Below are 17,449 nucleotides of genomic sequence, written 5' to 3'. Positions count from 1 at the left end.
CACAGCCAGAACACTGGCACTGCAATCATCCTCCTTACCTCGTCACCAAATCTTTTCCAAACATTACTTTTCTGTCCCCCCCTTCTCATTATTTTCAACTCTCCTTTCGCAGCTTTTGTCTTATTGAATTAAACTTTGACAATGTATTTTTTGCCTCGTGACGTTGACTTCTTCTGCCCGTTCCCAAAAGCATTATTTGCCAATTGGCTGTGTAGGCAATTTGGCGCGCATACAGTTAACCCCTAAAGTTTAGGTTTACGTACTAATACCAGACAGCCTAAAATAATGAAAGAAAAACCTCAAAGTAGCCTATAGATATAAATTGCACAGGAATGATACATTTATGGATTATTTAAGGTATTGTTTTCTCTTTAGTCAACCCGCTCTTCAGCCACACAATAGTTACATTTTAATGACCATAAACCCGTCCCTGCGGATATACCCACCGGGACTGCGGCTACGAGTTGACCCATGCATCACTAACGCACGCATATATGCAAGGAGAACAAGGAAGTCATACCGGTAAATACAAGTTCCTCAAAGGTAGAGACAATATAAACAACAACATAACTGTAATGACCTACGAGGGATATGCCTGACATGTTGCCAAATCGCGATCTACTCGGGAATCCTATCTGGAGAGTTCACAAACTACATTTACAAATTCAATGCGACATGTTTTATGCCTATAATCAAATACATTAGCAACAACAAACTCAGCAAAACACTGGGATTAGGCGACTTCAAACCGTATAAATAATAGCAAAGTTACAATAGTGCCACTACTATTGAACTGTGAATATGGTTTCATTCAACGTGCACATTTGGAACTTGTAGTGACATAGTTTACTGTAGAACCAACAAGTTGTTGTCAAAAACTAGTCAAGCACATCAGCTGTAGGCGGCAGGTTAGAGCATTGGGCCAGTAACCGAAAGGTTGCTAGATCGAATCGCCGAACTGACAAGGAAAAATCTGTCATTATGTCCCTGAACAAGGCAGTTAACCCACTGTTCGTAGGCCGTGTTTAAAAAAAGTGTTTTTAAATGACTTGCCTTGTTCAATAATATGTATTTTTTTCTTCCAAAAACGGTCTGTTTCTTACCAATATAAGAATGTATTTCTGTCCCTTCTCGTGCATGTAATCAGCGAACTGAGGGAGGTCTTTGAATTTGACTTCATCATAAGTGAAGTCCTTCTTATCTTCCATATAGTCAATGTCAGTGTACTGGATGTCCTGGGAGAGAAGAGAAGCAGATAGAGAAAAGTAGTGCATTCATTATGGCTATAGGAGTTGAATGTTAGTGTCATAATCACACAGTATTTGTCTCAAACCACTCAAACTGTATGTATCATTGCATGTTTTACATACATTTCATCAAAGCCACTCCAATATTATGGTCTTAGCAGCATGGCTTAGTAAATGCATTGCCCCTTGGCATGTGTTTACTGCACTGCAGTGCACTCTTATCTTATCTTTTAAATCCTAACTTCAAATATTAATGTCTGAAATGTTTTCCCTTAAATGTATATTTACATGTTAGTATGAATGTAATGCATATAGAACAGTGGTGTAGAGTACTTAAGTAAAAATACTTTAAAGTACAACTTAAGTCGTTTTTTTGGTGTATCTGTATTTTACTTTACTATTTATATTTTTGATTACTTTTACTTTTACTTCACTATATTCCTAAAGAAAATAATGTGCTTTTTACTCTGCACATTTTCCCTGACACCCAAAAAATACTTGTTACATTTTGCCCGGAAAATGGTCCAATTCACACACTTATCAAGACAACATCCCTGGTCATCCTTACTGCCTCTAAAATGGCAAACTCACCAGACACAAATGCTTAGTTTGTAAATTATGTCTGAGTGTTTGTGTGCCCCTGGCTATCCGTCAATTAAAAAATAAATAGTCCCGTCTGGTTTGCTTAATATAAGGAATTTGAAATGGTTTATACTTTTACTTTTGATACTTATTAAGTACATTTTAGCAATTCCATTTACTTTGATACTTAAGTATATTTAAAACCAAATACTTTTAGACTTTTACTCAAGTAGTATTTTACTTGGTGACTTTGTCTTTTACTTGAGTCACTTTCTATTAAGTTATCTTTACTTTTAATCAAGTATAATAATGGAGTAATTTTTCCACCACTGATATAGAATTATTCAGAGACTATGCATCCAATCAAATGTTTGAAATTTAGCATAAATTAAACACATCTGCTCAGATATTAGCATATTTTACATTAGCTTAATGCATTCCCCTCACACATATTTGCATCTTAGCATAAGTTAAACACATCTTCTTTAGCATAAGCCTGCTGGCATGCCTGCAAGTTTCATGCCTTCATGTGAGTGCTAGTGACTTGGCTAATGTGTTGCGGAACCTTGGGAGGATTCTAGAGTGTTAGCACATTCTGTTTTTGGTCTGGGCCTTGATTCTGTGGCTTGGCAGTCCCTCTCCGTATCACTCTAACAGATGGTTCCCAGCTCCTGCCAGTTCCCTCCTAATGGTAATCAGTTCCAGACGTATTAGGATAATGTGATAATGCCCTCTGTGGTCTATCTGATCTCTATCAAATATGTCCCTCAATATAGCCGCTGTCATCCTGCTGTATCTTAATGTCAAAGGCGGACATTAAGGACGTGGTTATTAAAAAAATCAAAGAGTAAATAGTAAGCTTGTTTTGTCAGAGTTTTTTTGTGATCGTTTGTGTCAAAGTTTGACCTCTTGATTGTCGTGGAGGTTAGATAAATCCTCGCTAGGAGCTGATGAGTTTTCATAGGGTAAACATGTCTCCCGACTGCAGGATACTCCTGAAGGACTGGAGAACAGAGCGTCAGACTCTGACAATTTGACATGGAACAGGATTCTCCCAGAGAGCAAAAGGTCCCTGCTGCCTGTCCAGCTCTGATAGAGAATTTCATATCTCTAGTCTACAGCTGAATCCTATCTGGTGGTTGGTGGATTACAGTCCTTTGCTTATAGCTTTCAGTGTGGAACTGATTGCTAATGATTCCTAGCTTCCAAGCAGTGTTTCCCTTACTTGTGGTAGGTGGGAGTTATTTACCAATCCTTTGCTCCCGTTCTGTTATTGCTGAACATATACTGTAGGTAGATTTTCACTTTCTGATTCGCTGGTACCTCATGGTTTTCCATTGTTCTCTAGTTTCCAATATGCACTGGTTTCTAGCTCTAAGATAATGCCTTTGTTCCTAAATTGCATTCTAGTTTGTGACCTAGGTCCCTATAGAACCAATAGTTCTACATTAAGGCTCTTACATATGGCAGGTCGACAGCTCGGTTCCTCTCCACTGTTCTCTTGACTTCATCTAGACTGCCGTAGTCCCAACGAGACAACTGGAAGCCTAGAGACCAGTATGGAGGAATCATTGGCTTGCCGATCAGCTGGACACACACGCACATACACACACACACACACACACACAGAGACACACACACACACAAAGGAAAGATGTATCATACACATATACTGATTCCAAATGTACCACTGTATCACAGCGCATTCGTGCCTATCACTTCCAAATGATCAGCTTCATAGTGAAAGTCAGCGGAACCCTCTGTCTCACCTCCAGGAACTCATGGACCACCTGTTCAGGTGTGTCTCCTAGCAGGATGTAGAAGTCCAGAACTCCTCCAATGGTTCTGTAGGTTACCGCTGGAGCCGGCTGCAGCGTCACCTCTGGTTAAGGTCAATAAAACACAACCACACAGTGTTGAGATATATTCTGATCTCTGGATTGGTTACATAGACACATCTGGACCAGGTGAGAACAACACTCTTCATGTGTTTCTGTTTTATTTACCCATAGCGTTGCTGTTCATCAGGAAGACTCCGAAGGACTTGCCACTCTCGTCCTCCAGACAAAGGAAGTAGGGATAATGACCATAGAGGTTATGTGTCCCCTGGGGGATGAAGGAAAGAAAGGGATGAGAGAGAGAGAGGGAGAGGGAGAGATGGATCGAAGCTGAGGGGGTGGCGGTACAAACTAATCAGCTTACAAGACATTCAATTACCCGCCCTTTGGGAAGGAATGTACACACACCGTGTTCACAGCAGCTGACAGCCCCTGAGCTGTGCTCCTTATAGAATACATGCTGTTTGTGTGATGTTGGAGAATGATCGATGTAAGACGTGTGTGTGTGTGTGTGTATGTGTGTGTGTGTGTGTGTTGTGTGTGTGTGTGGTGTGTGTGTGCTTGTGTGTGTGTGTGTGTTGTGTGTGTTTGTGTGTGTGTGTGTGTGGTGTGTGTTACAGTATATGTGTGTATATCAGTACTCACTCCATTAGGGAATGAATCTCGTGTGAAGATTGGCCACGTTCTCCAGTTGGTGTCATGACGATAGTTCTGATGGACGTGTTCTCCCAGACCGTATATATTATGGGATGGCAGTCTGGCAGACAGCTGCAGGTACTGATCAGCAAACACCAGCGGACCCATTGTGGTGTCAAACCTGTGTGTGTGTGCGGGGGAGGTTGAGAGGATGAGAGAGTGGTTGTATTAGAACACACAGGGTATGTATTGAATTGTATAGTACAGTATTGTTATGGAGGAAAATACCTCTGGGAGAAGGTAGCTAGCTGCAAACAGACCATTAGAACACACCATAATGAGACCTGTGTAGCTTTAACCCCACTGACATTACTAATAACATACATGTCCTACCCTTCTGCCTCTTTGCTCAATAGCAGAAGGGAGAAAGAAAGCTGGAGAGAGAGAGACAGATCAAGGGTAGTATCGTGTATTGAGTGGTGTGTATGTGCACAGTAAGCATTGTGCAGGGCAAGTACGCTTGCTTTTAACAACCTTTATGTTCTTATTACAGTGAGAAAAACATCAGCCAACATCCTGACTCTGGCGAGACACAAAGAAAGGAAGACCATTAGGAGATCTGCAGTCTAAACTAAATCAATGTACAGGAAGTCCCCTGACAGAGATAGGGGTCTCATCCTACTAAGTACCGTAGGATGAGGAATCAATCACAGTGTGGTGTAATGACCTCTACACTCACACTCCATCAGGGAAGTCCACCCAGAGAGACTCCTGGTAATTGGACTAATGGATGACTGGAACAGGAACACAACCCTACCACAGCTCACCTAAACACTGCACCCGCTGAATCTAATGGTTGAAAAGTGCACAGTTAAATGGCTTTGATTGGAATTACTAAAGGGGTTCAATTAAAAGTGAATCTTGTTAGTTATTAAACCCTTTATCGCCGTGGCGAATAACACAACCGTCAAACAGTCAGAGAGCAAGCTGATAATATCATAGCAATTATCTCTACACAGTTAATGGTTTGCTCTCCACCTTCACCACCCCCCCTCTCTCTTTCTTAATATGCACCTGCTCATTTCATCTGAAGAGCTGCATCTAAACTGTTTTATTAGAGCACATATATTGATAAGACTCATATCAACAGTTATGTAGTAAATATTACCCAGTATTTTACAGTAAATATTCCCAGTTATGTAATAAATATTACCCGGTAATGTAGTAAATATTACCCAGTATTGTAGTAAATATTACCCAGTTATGTAATAAATATTACCCGGTAATGTAGTAAATATTACCCAGTTATGTAGTAAATATTACCCAGTTATGTAATAAATATTACCCGGTAATGTAGTAAATATTACCCAGTTATGTAGTAAATATTACCCAGTTATGTAGTAAATATTACCCAGTTATGTAATAAATATTACCCAGTTATGTAGTAAATATTACCCAGTTATGTAGTAAATATTACCCAGTTATGTAGTAAATATTACCCAGTTACGTAGTAAATATTACCCAGTAATGTAGTAAATATTACCCGGTAATGTAGTAAATATTACCCAGTTATGTAGTAAATATTACCCAGTTACGTAGTAAATATTACCCAGTTATGTAGTAAATATTACCCAGTTATGTAATAAATATTACCCGGTAATGTAGTAAATATTACCCAGTTATGTAGTAAATATTACCCAGTTATGTAGTAAATATTACCCAGTTATGTAATAAATATTACCCGGTAATGTAGTAAATATTACCCAGTTACGTAGTAAATATTACCCAGTTATGTAGTAAATATTACCCAGTTATGTAATACATATTACCCGGTAATGTAGTAAATATTACCCAGTTATGTAGTAAATATTACCCAGTTATGTAATAAATATTACCCAGTTATGTAATAAATATTACCCGGTAATGTAGTAAATATTACCCAGTTACGTAGTAAATATTACCCAGTTACGTAGTAAATATTACCCAGTTACGTAGTAAATATTACCCAGTTATGTAGTAAATATTACCCAGTTATGTAGTAAATATTACCCAGTTACGTAGTAAATATTACCCGGTAATGTAGTAAATATTACCCAGTTACGTAGTAAATATTACCCAGTTACGTAGTAAATATTACCCAGTTACGTAGTAAATATTACCCAGTTACGTAGTAAATATTACCCAGTTACGTAGTAAATATTACCCAGTTACGTAGTAAATATTACCCAGTTATGTAGTAAATATTACCCAGTTATGTAGTAAATATTACCCAGTTATGTAGTAAATATTACCCAGTTATGTAGTAAATATTACCCAGTTACGTAGTAAATATTACCCAGTTACGTAGTAAATATTACCCAGTTATGTAGTAAATATTACCCAGTTATGTAGTAAATATTACCCAGTTATGTAGTAAATATTACCCAGTTATGTAGTAAATATTACCCAGTTATGTAGTAAATATTACCCAGTTACGTAGTAAATATTACCCAGTTATGTAGTAAATATTACCCAGTTATGTAGTAAATATTACCCAGTTACGTAGTAAATATTACCCAGTTATGTAGTAAATATTACCCAGTTATGTAATAAATATTACCCGGTAATGTAGTAAATATTACCCAGTAATGTAGTAAATATTACCCAGTTATGTAGTAAATATTACCCAGTTACGTAGTAAATATTACCCAGTTATGTAGTAAATATTACCCAGTTATGTAGTAAATATTACCCAGTTATGTAGTAAATATTACCCAGTTATGTAGTAAATATTACCCAGTTATGTAGTAAATATTACCCAGTTACGTAGTAAATATTACCCAGTATTGTAGTAAATATTACCCAGTTATGTAGTAAATATTACCCAGTTATGTAGTAAATATTACCCAGTAATGTAGTAAATATTACCCAGTTATGTAGTAAATATTATCCAGTTATGTAGTAAATATTACCCAGTTATGTAGTAAATATTACCCAGTTATGTAATAAATATTACCCGGTTACGTAGTAAATATTACCCAGTTACGTAGTAAATATTACCCAGTTACGTAGTAAATATTACCCAGTTACGTAGTAAATATTACCCAGTTATGTAGTAAATATTACCCAGTTATGTAGTAAATATTACCCAGTTACGTAGTAAATATTACCCGGTAATGTAGTAAATATTACCCAGTTACGTAGTAAATATTACCCAGTTACGTAGTAAATATTACCCAGTTACGTAGTAAATATTACCCAGTTACGTAGTAAATATTACCCAGTTATGTAGTAAATATTACCCAGTTATGTAGTAAATATTACCCAGTTATGTAGTAAATATTACCCAGTTATGTAGTAAATATTACCCAGTAATGTAGTAAATATTACCCAGTTATGTAGTAAATATTATCCAGTTATGTAGTAAATATTACCCAGTTATGTAATAAATATTACCCGGTAATGTAGTAAATATTACCCAGTTACGTAGTAAATATTACCCAGTAATGTAGTAAATATTACCCAGTATTGTAGTAAATATTACCCAGTTACGTAGTAAATATTACCCAGTTACGTAGTAAATATTACCCAGTTACGTAGTAAATATTACCCGGTAATGTAGTAAATATTACCCAGTATTGTAGTAAATATTACCCAGTTACGTAGTAAATATTACCCAGTTATCTAATAAATATTACCCAGTAATGTGCAATATAGCAAGCAGTATAAAGCAATATCTCTTTCTATCTCTGTGAGCCAAATGCCACTCATCTGATAAGCACATTGGGCAAAGGAAAGCAAAAGGTCATACCCCTTAAACACACTGTCACTGTGGTTATGTAAAAAAAGATATGCTAAATCACTGAGGAAGGGGTATAATCGGGCAGTCATTAACAAGTGGTGCCATCCTGTACTGTACTGTACATGGTGTATGTGTGCCTCTGTAGTTGACAGATAGACCAAAAGCAGACGCAGGAAATTAATAAATGAACTTCTCATTAAGTCCTATTTTTAGCAGCATTTAATGCTATTAGTTTATTGCACATTTGTAGGGCTTATACATGGAGTGAAAAGGGAATTAATTTACATGTCACTCAGTCCTATTTACCAGCAGCAATAACAGTAGTGGTTTAACCCTTTAATCTGTGGCGTTAGCTAACTAGCTATATTAGCTGCTATGCTACCTGGTTGATGAGATAAACATGGTGCTAAGACATCAGATAGGAGCTAATAACCAACGTAGCTAGCAACCGTTAGCTGGTTATCATTTTGAACATTTTCGTCAACGAGCCATCTGACTTGCAGTGTAATGTTAACTATTTCACTGCTGTGATGATCTGACCAGCCGCAATCGTATTCGTAAATTGAAGTTGATAGTCGGATTAGATGATTGTCGTAATGGGGAAAGAAGGAATTGTTTTAAAAAGCCTGAATAAAGGTTGGCAATAGGTTTAATCTTGCCACTATAGGGGGTGCTGTTTTCGCATTAGCATAATTTCCTCTACAGATTAAACTGCCTCTTATTCAATTATTGCTCTTACTATATGCATATAATTAATACCATTGGATAGAAAACAATCTATAGTTTCTAAAACCGTTTCAATTTTGTCTCTGAGTGAAACAGAAGTCATTTGACAGCACTTTCCCTGACCAAGAAGAAGAATGCAAGATGTGTATGCTCGCTTCAACGCTCTGCCTATATATGGTCACGCCACTTATGACCCGAAACACACTTCATTCGTCTTCCTCTGGGTGTCAAGAGGACGTCAGAGGAGAAATTTTTTGTTTACCTTGTACTGACGTGAAATAAGACCTATTTCTTTGGCGTGACCGACAACTTCCGGTTCTCTGATTCGCGCTATTTGGAGGTGCGATTGTCTACTGTTTTGCTGCCGTTACGGATGAAAACTATCTCCGTCTCGAAGTTTGTTTGATACATGTGACCATATCATCTTAATGTATGTTTTTTCAATATAGTTTAATCAGATTATTTGAATTTTTTCGGGAGTTTTGCCGTGTTCCGTTCTGTGACTTTTTTTACTTTGGCCAGTCGACCAGTACATATGCTAAATGAAGAGGGAAAGTTGCCATTATGAATGGATTGAACGACTCATCAGGACTAAGGACACCTTGATCAACATTCTGATGAAAGATCAGCAATAGTAAGACCCAATTTACGATGTTATTTCATATATCTGTCGTGCATGTGAACTGGTCGGGGGCGCCCAGCTGGTTCTGGCTGGCGTGGCTATGCTAATTTAGCGCTACATTTTGTTTTCGCTATAAAACATTTAATAAATCTGAAATATTGTTTGGATTCACCAGATGTTGGGCTTTCAATATCTGTACGCTGTGTATTTTTCTGAAATGTTTTAAGATAAGTAATTAGTTATATGACGTTGGTCTCTGTAATTGTTCTGGCTGCGTCAGCACTATTTCAGATTGCAGCTGCAATGTAGAACTGTGATTTATACCTGAAAAATGCACATTTTTCAAAAAAAAACTATGCTATACCATAAATATGTTATCAGACTGTCATCTTATGAAGTTGTTTCTTGGTTAGTGGCTATATATATTTTTATTTAGTCGAATTAGTGATAGCTACTGACGCAGGAAAAAACTGTTGGAGTAAAAAAATTGTGTCTTATGCTAACGTGGTTAGCTAATAGATTTACATATTGTGTCTTCCCTGTAAAACATTTTAAAAATCTGAAATGGTGGCTTTATTCACAAGATCTGTATCTTTCATCTGGTGTCTTGGACTTGTGATTTAATGATATTTAGATGCTACAATTTACTTGTGACGCTATGCTAGCTATGCTACTCAGTGGGGGGGGAGTGGGGGGTGATCCCGGATCCGGGTTGGTGACTCGTTAAAGGTTAACTATGTAAGAATTGTCCTGCATGTGGACCAGGGAAGCTGTAGATCAGCTCGCGTCAGTGTGCCTTCTCACTTCTCAAACTATGGGCATATTTGAGTCATTCAGACAAAACAGCATCGTCGTTTCATTTGTTTTCCTACCCCCACTGTCCTTTTTAGATATTATGCACATTGATGGCTTGGTAGCAAATGTTATCGCCATTGAGCTAGTTCTCAGCTACACCCGCAATAACATCTGCTAAATATGTGTATGTGACCAATCAAATTTGATTTAAATGGCAGCAAGTAATATGAGCAATGGAGAGAGATGTGAAAGGGATTTTTACCATTCAAATAACATGTTTTCCCATTATGTTGTTATGTAGTTAGATTGGAGTCATTATCATGGTTTTAACAGGAGTCATTATCATGGTTTTAACGGGTCATAATCATAGTTTTAACAGGAGTCATTATCATGGTTTTAACAGGAGTCATTATCATGGTTTTAACAGGAGTCATTATCATGGTTTTAACAGGAGTCATTATCATGGTTTTAACAGGAGTCATTATCATGGTTTTAACAGGAGTCATTATCATGGTTTTAACAGGAGTCATTATCATGGTTTTAACAGGAGTCATAATCATGGTTTTAACAGGAGTCATAATTGTAACGGCTGTCGTATTCGTTCTCCTCCTCAGACGAGGAGGAGCATGGATCGGACCAAGATGCGGATTGGTAATTATTCATGTTTTAATAGGAAAACAACAAACACTACAAAATACAACAACCAACAAACGTGACTAACCTGAAACAGTCCTGTGTGGCCCAAACACTGACACAGGAACAATCACCCACAAACAAACAGTGAGAACAACCTACCTTAATATGGCTCTCAATCAGAGGAAACGACACACACCTGCCTCTAATTGTAAGTCGCTCTGGATAAGAGCGTCTGCTAAATGACTTAAATGTAATGTAAATGTAAATTGAGAACCATACCAGGCAAACCATTAACCCAACATAGAAAACACATAACATAGACTACCCACCCCAACTCACGCCCTGACCAATTAAACACATACAAAACAACAGAAAACAGGTCAGGAACGTGACAGAACCCCCCCCTCAAGGTGCGAACTCCGGGCGCACCCCTAAAACTCAAGGGGAGGGTCTGGGTGGGCATCTGTCCGCGGTGGCGGCTCCGGCGGTGGACGAGGACACCACTCCACTACTGTCTTTGTCCCCCTCCTTAGCGTCCTTTGAGTGGCGACCCTCGCCCCCGACCATGGTCCAGGAACCTTCACCAACGCCCCTCTAAAATAGAGGAGACAACTCAGGACAGAGAGGTAGCTCAGGACAAAGAGGTAGCTCAGGACAAAGAGGTAGCTCAGGACAGAGGGACAACTCAGGACGAATGGCAGCTCCGGACTGGGTGGCCGCTCCGGACTGGGTGGCAGCTCCGGACTGGGTGGCAGCTCCGGACTGGGTGGCAGCTCCGGACTGGGTGGCAGCTCCGGACTGGGTGGCAGCTCCGGACTGGGTGGCAGCTCCGGACTGGGTGGCAGCTCCGGACTGGAGGGCAGCTCATGACTGGAGGGCAGCTCATGACTGGAGGGCAGCTCATGACTGGAGGGCAGCTCATGACTGGAGGGCAGCTCATGACTGGAGGGCAGCTCATGACTGTCTGGCGGCTCTGGCAGCTCCTGACTGGCTGGCGTCTCTGGCAGCTCCTGACTGGCTGGCGTCTCTGGCAGCTCCTGACTGGCTGGCGTCTCTGGCAGCTCCTGACTGGCTGGCGTCTCTGGCGGCTCCTGACTGGCTGGCGGCTCTGGCGGCTCCTGACTGGCTGGCGGCTCTGGCGGCTCCTGACTGACGGACGGCTCTAGCGGCTCCTGACTGACGGACGGCTCTAATGGCTCGGGACAGACGGGCGGCTCTAATGGCTCGTGGCAGACGGATGACTCAGATGGCGCTGGGCAGACGGATGGCTCAGATGTCGCTGGGCAGACGGATGGCTCAGATGGCGCTGGGCAGACGGATGGCTCAGACGGCGCTGGGCAGACGGATGGCTCAGACGGCGCTGGGCAGACGGATGGCTCAGACGGCGCTGGGCAGACGAGCAGTGCAGGCGGCATTGAGCAGACGAGCAGCGCAGGCAGTTCAGACGGCGCTGGGCAGGCAGGCAGCTCAGACGGCGCTGGACAGACGAGCAGTGCAGGCGGCGTTGAGCAGACGAGCAGTGCAGGCAGCTCAGACGGCGCTGGACAGACGAGCAGTGCAGGCGGCGTTGGGCAGACGGACGACTCTGACCCGCTGAGGCGCACAGTAGGCCTGGTGCGTGGTGCCGGAACTGGTGGTACCGGACTGGAGACACGCACCTCAAGGCTAGTGCGGGGAGCAGGAACAGGGCACACTGGACTCTCGATGCGCACTATAGGCCTGGTGCGTGGTACCGGCACTGGTGGTACCGGGCTGAGGGCACGCACCTCCGGGCGAGTGCGGGGAGAAGGAACAGTGCGTACAGGGCTCTGAGGACGCACAGGAGGCTTGGTGCGTGGTGCCGGAACTGGAGGCACTGGGCTGGAGACACGCACCACAGGGAGAGTGCGTGGAGGAGGAACAGGGCTCTGGAGACGCACTGGAAGCCTGGTGCGTGGTGTAGGCACTGGTGGTACTGGGCTGGGGCCACGCACCATAAGGCGAGTGCGGGGTGCTGGAACTGGAGGTACTGGGCTGGGGCGGGAAGGTGGCGCCGGATATACCGGACCGTGCAGGCGTACTGGCTCCCTTGAGCACTGAGCCTGCCCAACCTTACCTGGTTGAATGCTCCCCGTAGCCCGTCCAGTGCGGGGAGGTGGAATAACCCGCACTGGGCTGTGTTGGCGAACCGGGGACACCATGCGTAAGGCTGGTGCCATGTACACCGGCCTGAGGAGACGTACTGGAGGCCAGATATGTAGAGCCGGCTTCATGGCACTTGGCTCAATGCTCAATCTAGCCCGGCTAGTGCGGGGAGGTGGAATAACCCGCACCGGGCTATGAACACATACAGGAGACACCATGCGCTCTACTGCGTAACACGGTGTCTGCCCGTACTCTCGCTCTCCACGGTAAGCATGGGAAGTGGGCGCAGGTTTCCTACCTGCCCTCGCCACACTACCCTTTATCCCCCCCCCAAGAAATTTTTGGGTGAGCCTCTCGGGCTTCCAGCCTCTCTTACGTGCTGCCTCCTCAATCCACCGCTCCTGGGCTGTGGCTGCCTCCTTCTCCTCCCGAGAGCGGCGATTCTCTCCAACCTTTGCCCAGGGTCCTTTTCCGTTCATGATTTCCTCCCATGTCCATTCCTCTTCTTTCCATTGCTGTTGTTCTTGCCTTCCTTCTCCAATCCGCTTGGTCCTGTTTTGGTGGGTGTTTCTGTAACGGCTGTCGTATTCGTTCTCCTCCTCAGACGAGGAGGAGCATGGATCGGACCAAGATGCGGATTGGTAATTATTCATGTTTTAATAGGAAAACAACAAACACTACAAAATACAACAACCAACAAACGTGACTAACCTGAAACAGTCCTGTGTGGCCCAAACACTGACACAGGAACAATCACCCACAAACAAACAGTGAGAACAACCTACCTTAATATGGCTCTCAATCAGAGGAAACGACACACACCTGCCTCTAATTGAGAACCATACCAGGCAAACCATTAACCCAACATAGAAAACACATAACATAGACTACCCACCCCAACTCACGCCCTGACCAATTAAACACATACAAAACAACAGAAAACAGGTCAGGAACGTGACAATAATCATGGTTTTAACAGGAGTCATAATCATGGTTTTAACAGGAGTCATAATCATGGTTTTAACAGGAGTCATAATCATGGTTTTAACAGGAGTCATAATCATGGTTTTAACAGGAGTCATAATCATGGTTTTAACAGGAGTCATAATCATGGTTTTAACAGGAGTCATAATCATGATTTTAACAGGAGTCATAATCATGGTTTTAACAGGAGTCATAATCATGATTTTAACAGGAGTCATAATCATGGTTTTAACAGGAGTCATAATCATGGTTTTAACAGGAGTCATAATCATGGTTTTAACAGGAGTCATAATCATGATTTTAACAGGAGTCATAATCATGGTTTTAACAGGAGTCATAATCATGATTTTAACAGGAGTCATAATCATGGTTTTAACAGGAGTCATAATCATGGTTTTAACAGGAGTCATAATCATGGTTTTAACGGGTCATAATCATGGTTTTAACAGGGGCAGGTAGCCTAGTGGTTAGAGTGTTGGGCCAGGAACCAAAAAGTTTCTAGATCAAATCCCAGAGGTGACAAGGTAAAAATCTGTCCCTGAACACGGCAGTAGGGCCTATTCCTATTCCTAGGTTGTCATTGTAAATAAGAATTTGTTCTTAACTGGCATGCCTAGGTAAATAAATAACAGGGGTCATAATCGTGGTTTTAATGGTTTTAAAAGGAGACCATAAAGGTTCATTTGGCTGGTTGGAAGGTCAACGGTTTTACAGTGAGACTGCATAAAGGTTCATTTGGCTGGTTGGAAGGTCAACGGTTTTACAGTGAGACTGCATAAAGGTTCATTTGGCTGGTTGGAAGGTCAACGGTTTTACAGTGAGACTGCATAAAGGTTCATTTGGCTGGTTGGAAGGTCAACGGTTTTACAGTGAGACTGCATAAAGGTTCATTTGGCTGGTTGGAGATGTAATCAGTTGGCATGATGACTGTGATGTCACACAGACCGACTGAGCGTGCTCTAGAGTGACACAGATGTAACCACACGGTCACCAAGGGAGACTGACATGGAACACAGAAAATAAACGTGTCGTGCGTGTGTGTGTATGCGTGTGTGTGCATGCGTGTACGTGCGAGCGTGTGTGTCTTTGGCATTCTGACAGAATAATACATATTAATGAAGTGACTGCATGGTCTACAGCACCTCTATGAGGATCAAATGTGTGACGCTGTAACCAAACGTACAGGCTTGAGAGCATTAGTACCAAGGTTGGAGTGTAACATAAAGACTGATGCATTTGACAGAACACTTTTTGAGACTGACAGAAAGACACAATTTAGAAAGAAACTCACAGGACTTTCTTGGTGGCTGCCCTGCGTACTTGGAAGCCGAAGGGGTTGTGTGTGAGCTGTACCTCGTAGTTAAGAGGACCAGAGGGATGGGTGGCAGGGGGCTTGATGTGCTCATGGGGAACCTCAAATCGCTGCTTATGGGCATCTGAGATCTGGAGACAAAACACAGGGACAGGGGTCAGGAGGACGTGTGTTTTGAGACAAAACACAGGGACAGGGGTCAAGAGGACGTGTGTTTTGAGACAAAACACAGGGACAGGGGTCAGGAGGATGTGTGTTTTGAGACAAAACACAGGGACAGGGGTCAGGAGGACGTGTGTTTTGAGACAAAACACAGGGACAGGGGTCAGGAGGACGTGTGTTTTGAGACAAAACACAGGGACAGGGGTCAGGAGGATGTGTGTTTTGAGACAAAACACAGGGACAGGGGTCAGGAGGACGTGTGTTTTGAGACAAAACACAGGGACAGGGGTCAGGAGGACGTGTGTTTTGAGACAAAACACAGGGACAGGGGTCAGGAGGACGTGTGTTTTGAGACAAAACACAGGGACAGGGGTCAAGAGGACGTGTGTTTTGAGACAAAACACAGGGACAGGGGTCAGGAGGATGTGTGTTTTGAGACAAAACACAGGGACAGGGGTCAGGAGGACGTGTGTTTTAAGACAAAACACAGGGACAGGGGTCAGGAGGACGTGTGTTTTGAGACAAAACACAGGGACAGGTGTCAGGAGGATGTGTGTTTTGAGACAAAACACAGGGACAGGGGTCAGGAGGACGTGTGTTTTGAGACAAAACACAGGGACAGGGGTCAGGAGGACGTGTGTTTTGAGACAAAACACAGGGACAGGGGTCAGGAGGATGTGTGTTTTGAGACAAAACACAGGGACAGGGGTCAGGAGGACGTGTGTTTTGAGACAAAACACAGGGACAGGGGTCAGGAGGACGTGTGTTTTGAGACAAAACACAGGGACAGGGGTCAGGAGGACGTGTGTTTTGAGACAAAACACAGGGACAGGTGTCAGGAGGATGTGTGTTTTGAGACAAAACACAGGGACAGGGGTCAGGAGGACGTGTGTTTTGAGACAAAACACAGGGACAGGGGTCAGGAGGACGTGTGTTTTGAGACAAAACACAGGGACAGGGGTCAGGAGGATGTGTGTTTTGAGACAAAACACAGGGACAGGGGTCAGGAGGACGTGTGTTTTGAGACAAAACACAGGGACAGGGGTCAGGAGGACGTGTGTTTTGAGACAAAACACAGGGACAGGGGTCAGGAGGACGTGTGTTTTGAGACAAAACACAGGGACAGGTGTCAGCAGGACGTGTGTTTTGGTGTGGATTACAAGTGACAGTGTGTGTGTGTTTGTGTGTGTACCTTGAATCTCAGTCGGTTCACTGTCTGCATGTCAACATGGAAAGCCAGCTCCTCTATGTCTTCACCAAACAGAGAGGGGGCAACCTTCCTTTTCAGAAGGGCCGACAAGCCTCCAATCACAAGCACAAAGGTATTGAAAGAAAAAAAGTTAAAAGCAGAAATCCAAGACGGCAAATTCAATAGCTATTTCTAGTATAGGGCATGATATGTTTTGAATTATTTTATCATTTGAGCAAAGACTGTTTCCTGAGGGTCAGGACTGACTGTGAAGGAGGTAGTGATATCATGTCTGTCATGTTTAGCAATATGCTGTACATGTTATATGTACATGAAATCATACCTTAGGGGCAGCGAGAGAAAGATTGAAAATAAGCGATATGGAAAGAGGGTGGATGGGGGGGAGGAAAAAGGAGGTAGAGCTCACTGTAGGTGTTGGGTTTCTCCTCGCGCACCACAGAGTAGCCGTGATTGGTGGAGAAGAAGCACCATGGAGCGTTTCTCTCGTCCAATGGACTCCAACAACAGCCTCTCTGCAGACACCCCAGCTAGTGTAGGAAGGGAATCATCATCATCATGTATAATGCTATGGTTACGGTCCTCCTTGACAGCTACTGGAAATGCAGGTTTTTGCTCCAACCAAGTTGTAACAGGCCCAATTGAGCTAATCAAGGTCCTGCAGGGCCGCTACTTAGTATAACTAGATGTGCTAGATAAGAGTTTGATGTAAAACCTGCAGGAGGGTAGCTCTCCAGGAGGAGGGTTCGGTACTCCTGATATCTACATCCTGTTTAGTAATGATGGGAAAGTGAATC

At 42.6% G+C, this 17,449-nt stretch overlaps 1 protein-coding gene across 1 annotated transcript in view; it reads right to left on the bottom strand.

Moving 5' to 3' along the window:
* The window catches only part of si (sucrase-isomaltase (alpha-glucosidase)), a 101,023-nt gene that overhangs the window by 82,472 nt on the left and 1,102 nt on the right, over positions 1–17,449 (bottom strand). The window contains exons 3-10 of the mRNA XM_038973704.1: positions 17,083–17,182; positions 16,638–16,765; positions 15,263–15,414; positions 4,313–4,484; positions 3,836–3,935; positions 3,599–3,711; positions 3,291–3,416; positions 1,104–1,235 (exon numbers count right to left, since the gene is read on the bottom strand). Coding sequence (XP_038829632.1) covers positions 1,104–1,235; positions 3,291–3,416; positions 3,599–3,711; positions 3,836–3,935; positions 4,313–4,484; positions 15,263–15,414; positions 16,638–16,765; positions 17,083–17,182 — 1,023 coding nt within the window. The remainder of the gene's footprint in view (positions 1–1,103; positions 1,236–3,290; positions 3,417–3,598; positions 3,712–3,835; positions 3,936–4,312; positions 4,485–15,262; positions 15,415–16,637; positions 16,766–17,082; positions 17,183–17,449) is intronic.

Source organism: Salvelinus namaycush, chromosome 34 (assembly GCF_016432855.1).
Source record: "Salvelinus namaycush isolate Seneca chromosome 34, SaNama_1.0, whole genome shotgun sequence".
Lineage (NCBI taxonomy): Eukaryota > Metazoa > Chordata > Actinopteri > Salmoniformes > Salmonidae > Salvelinus > Salvelinus namaycush.
The sequence above is the reverse complement of the archived record's forward strand: the minus strand, read 5'-3'. Positions and strand labels throughout refer to the sequence as shown.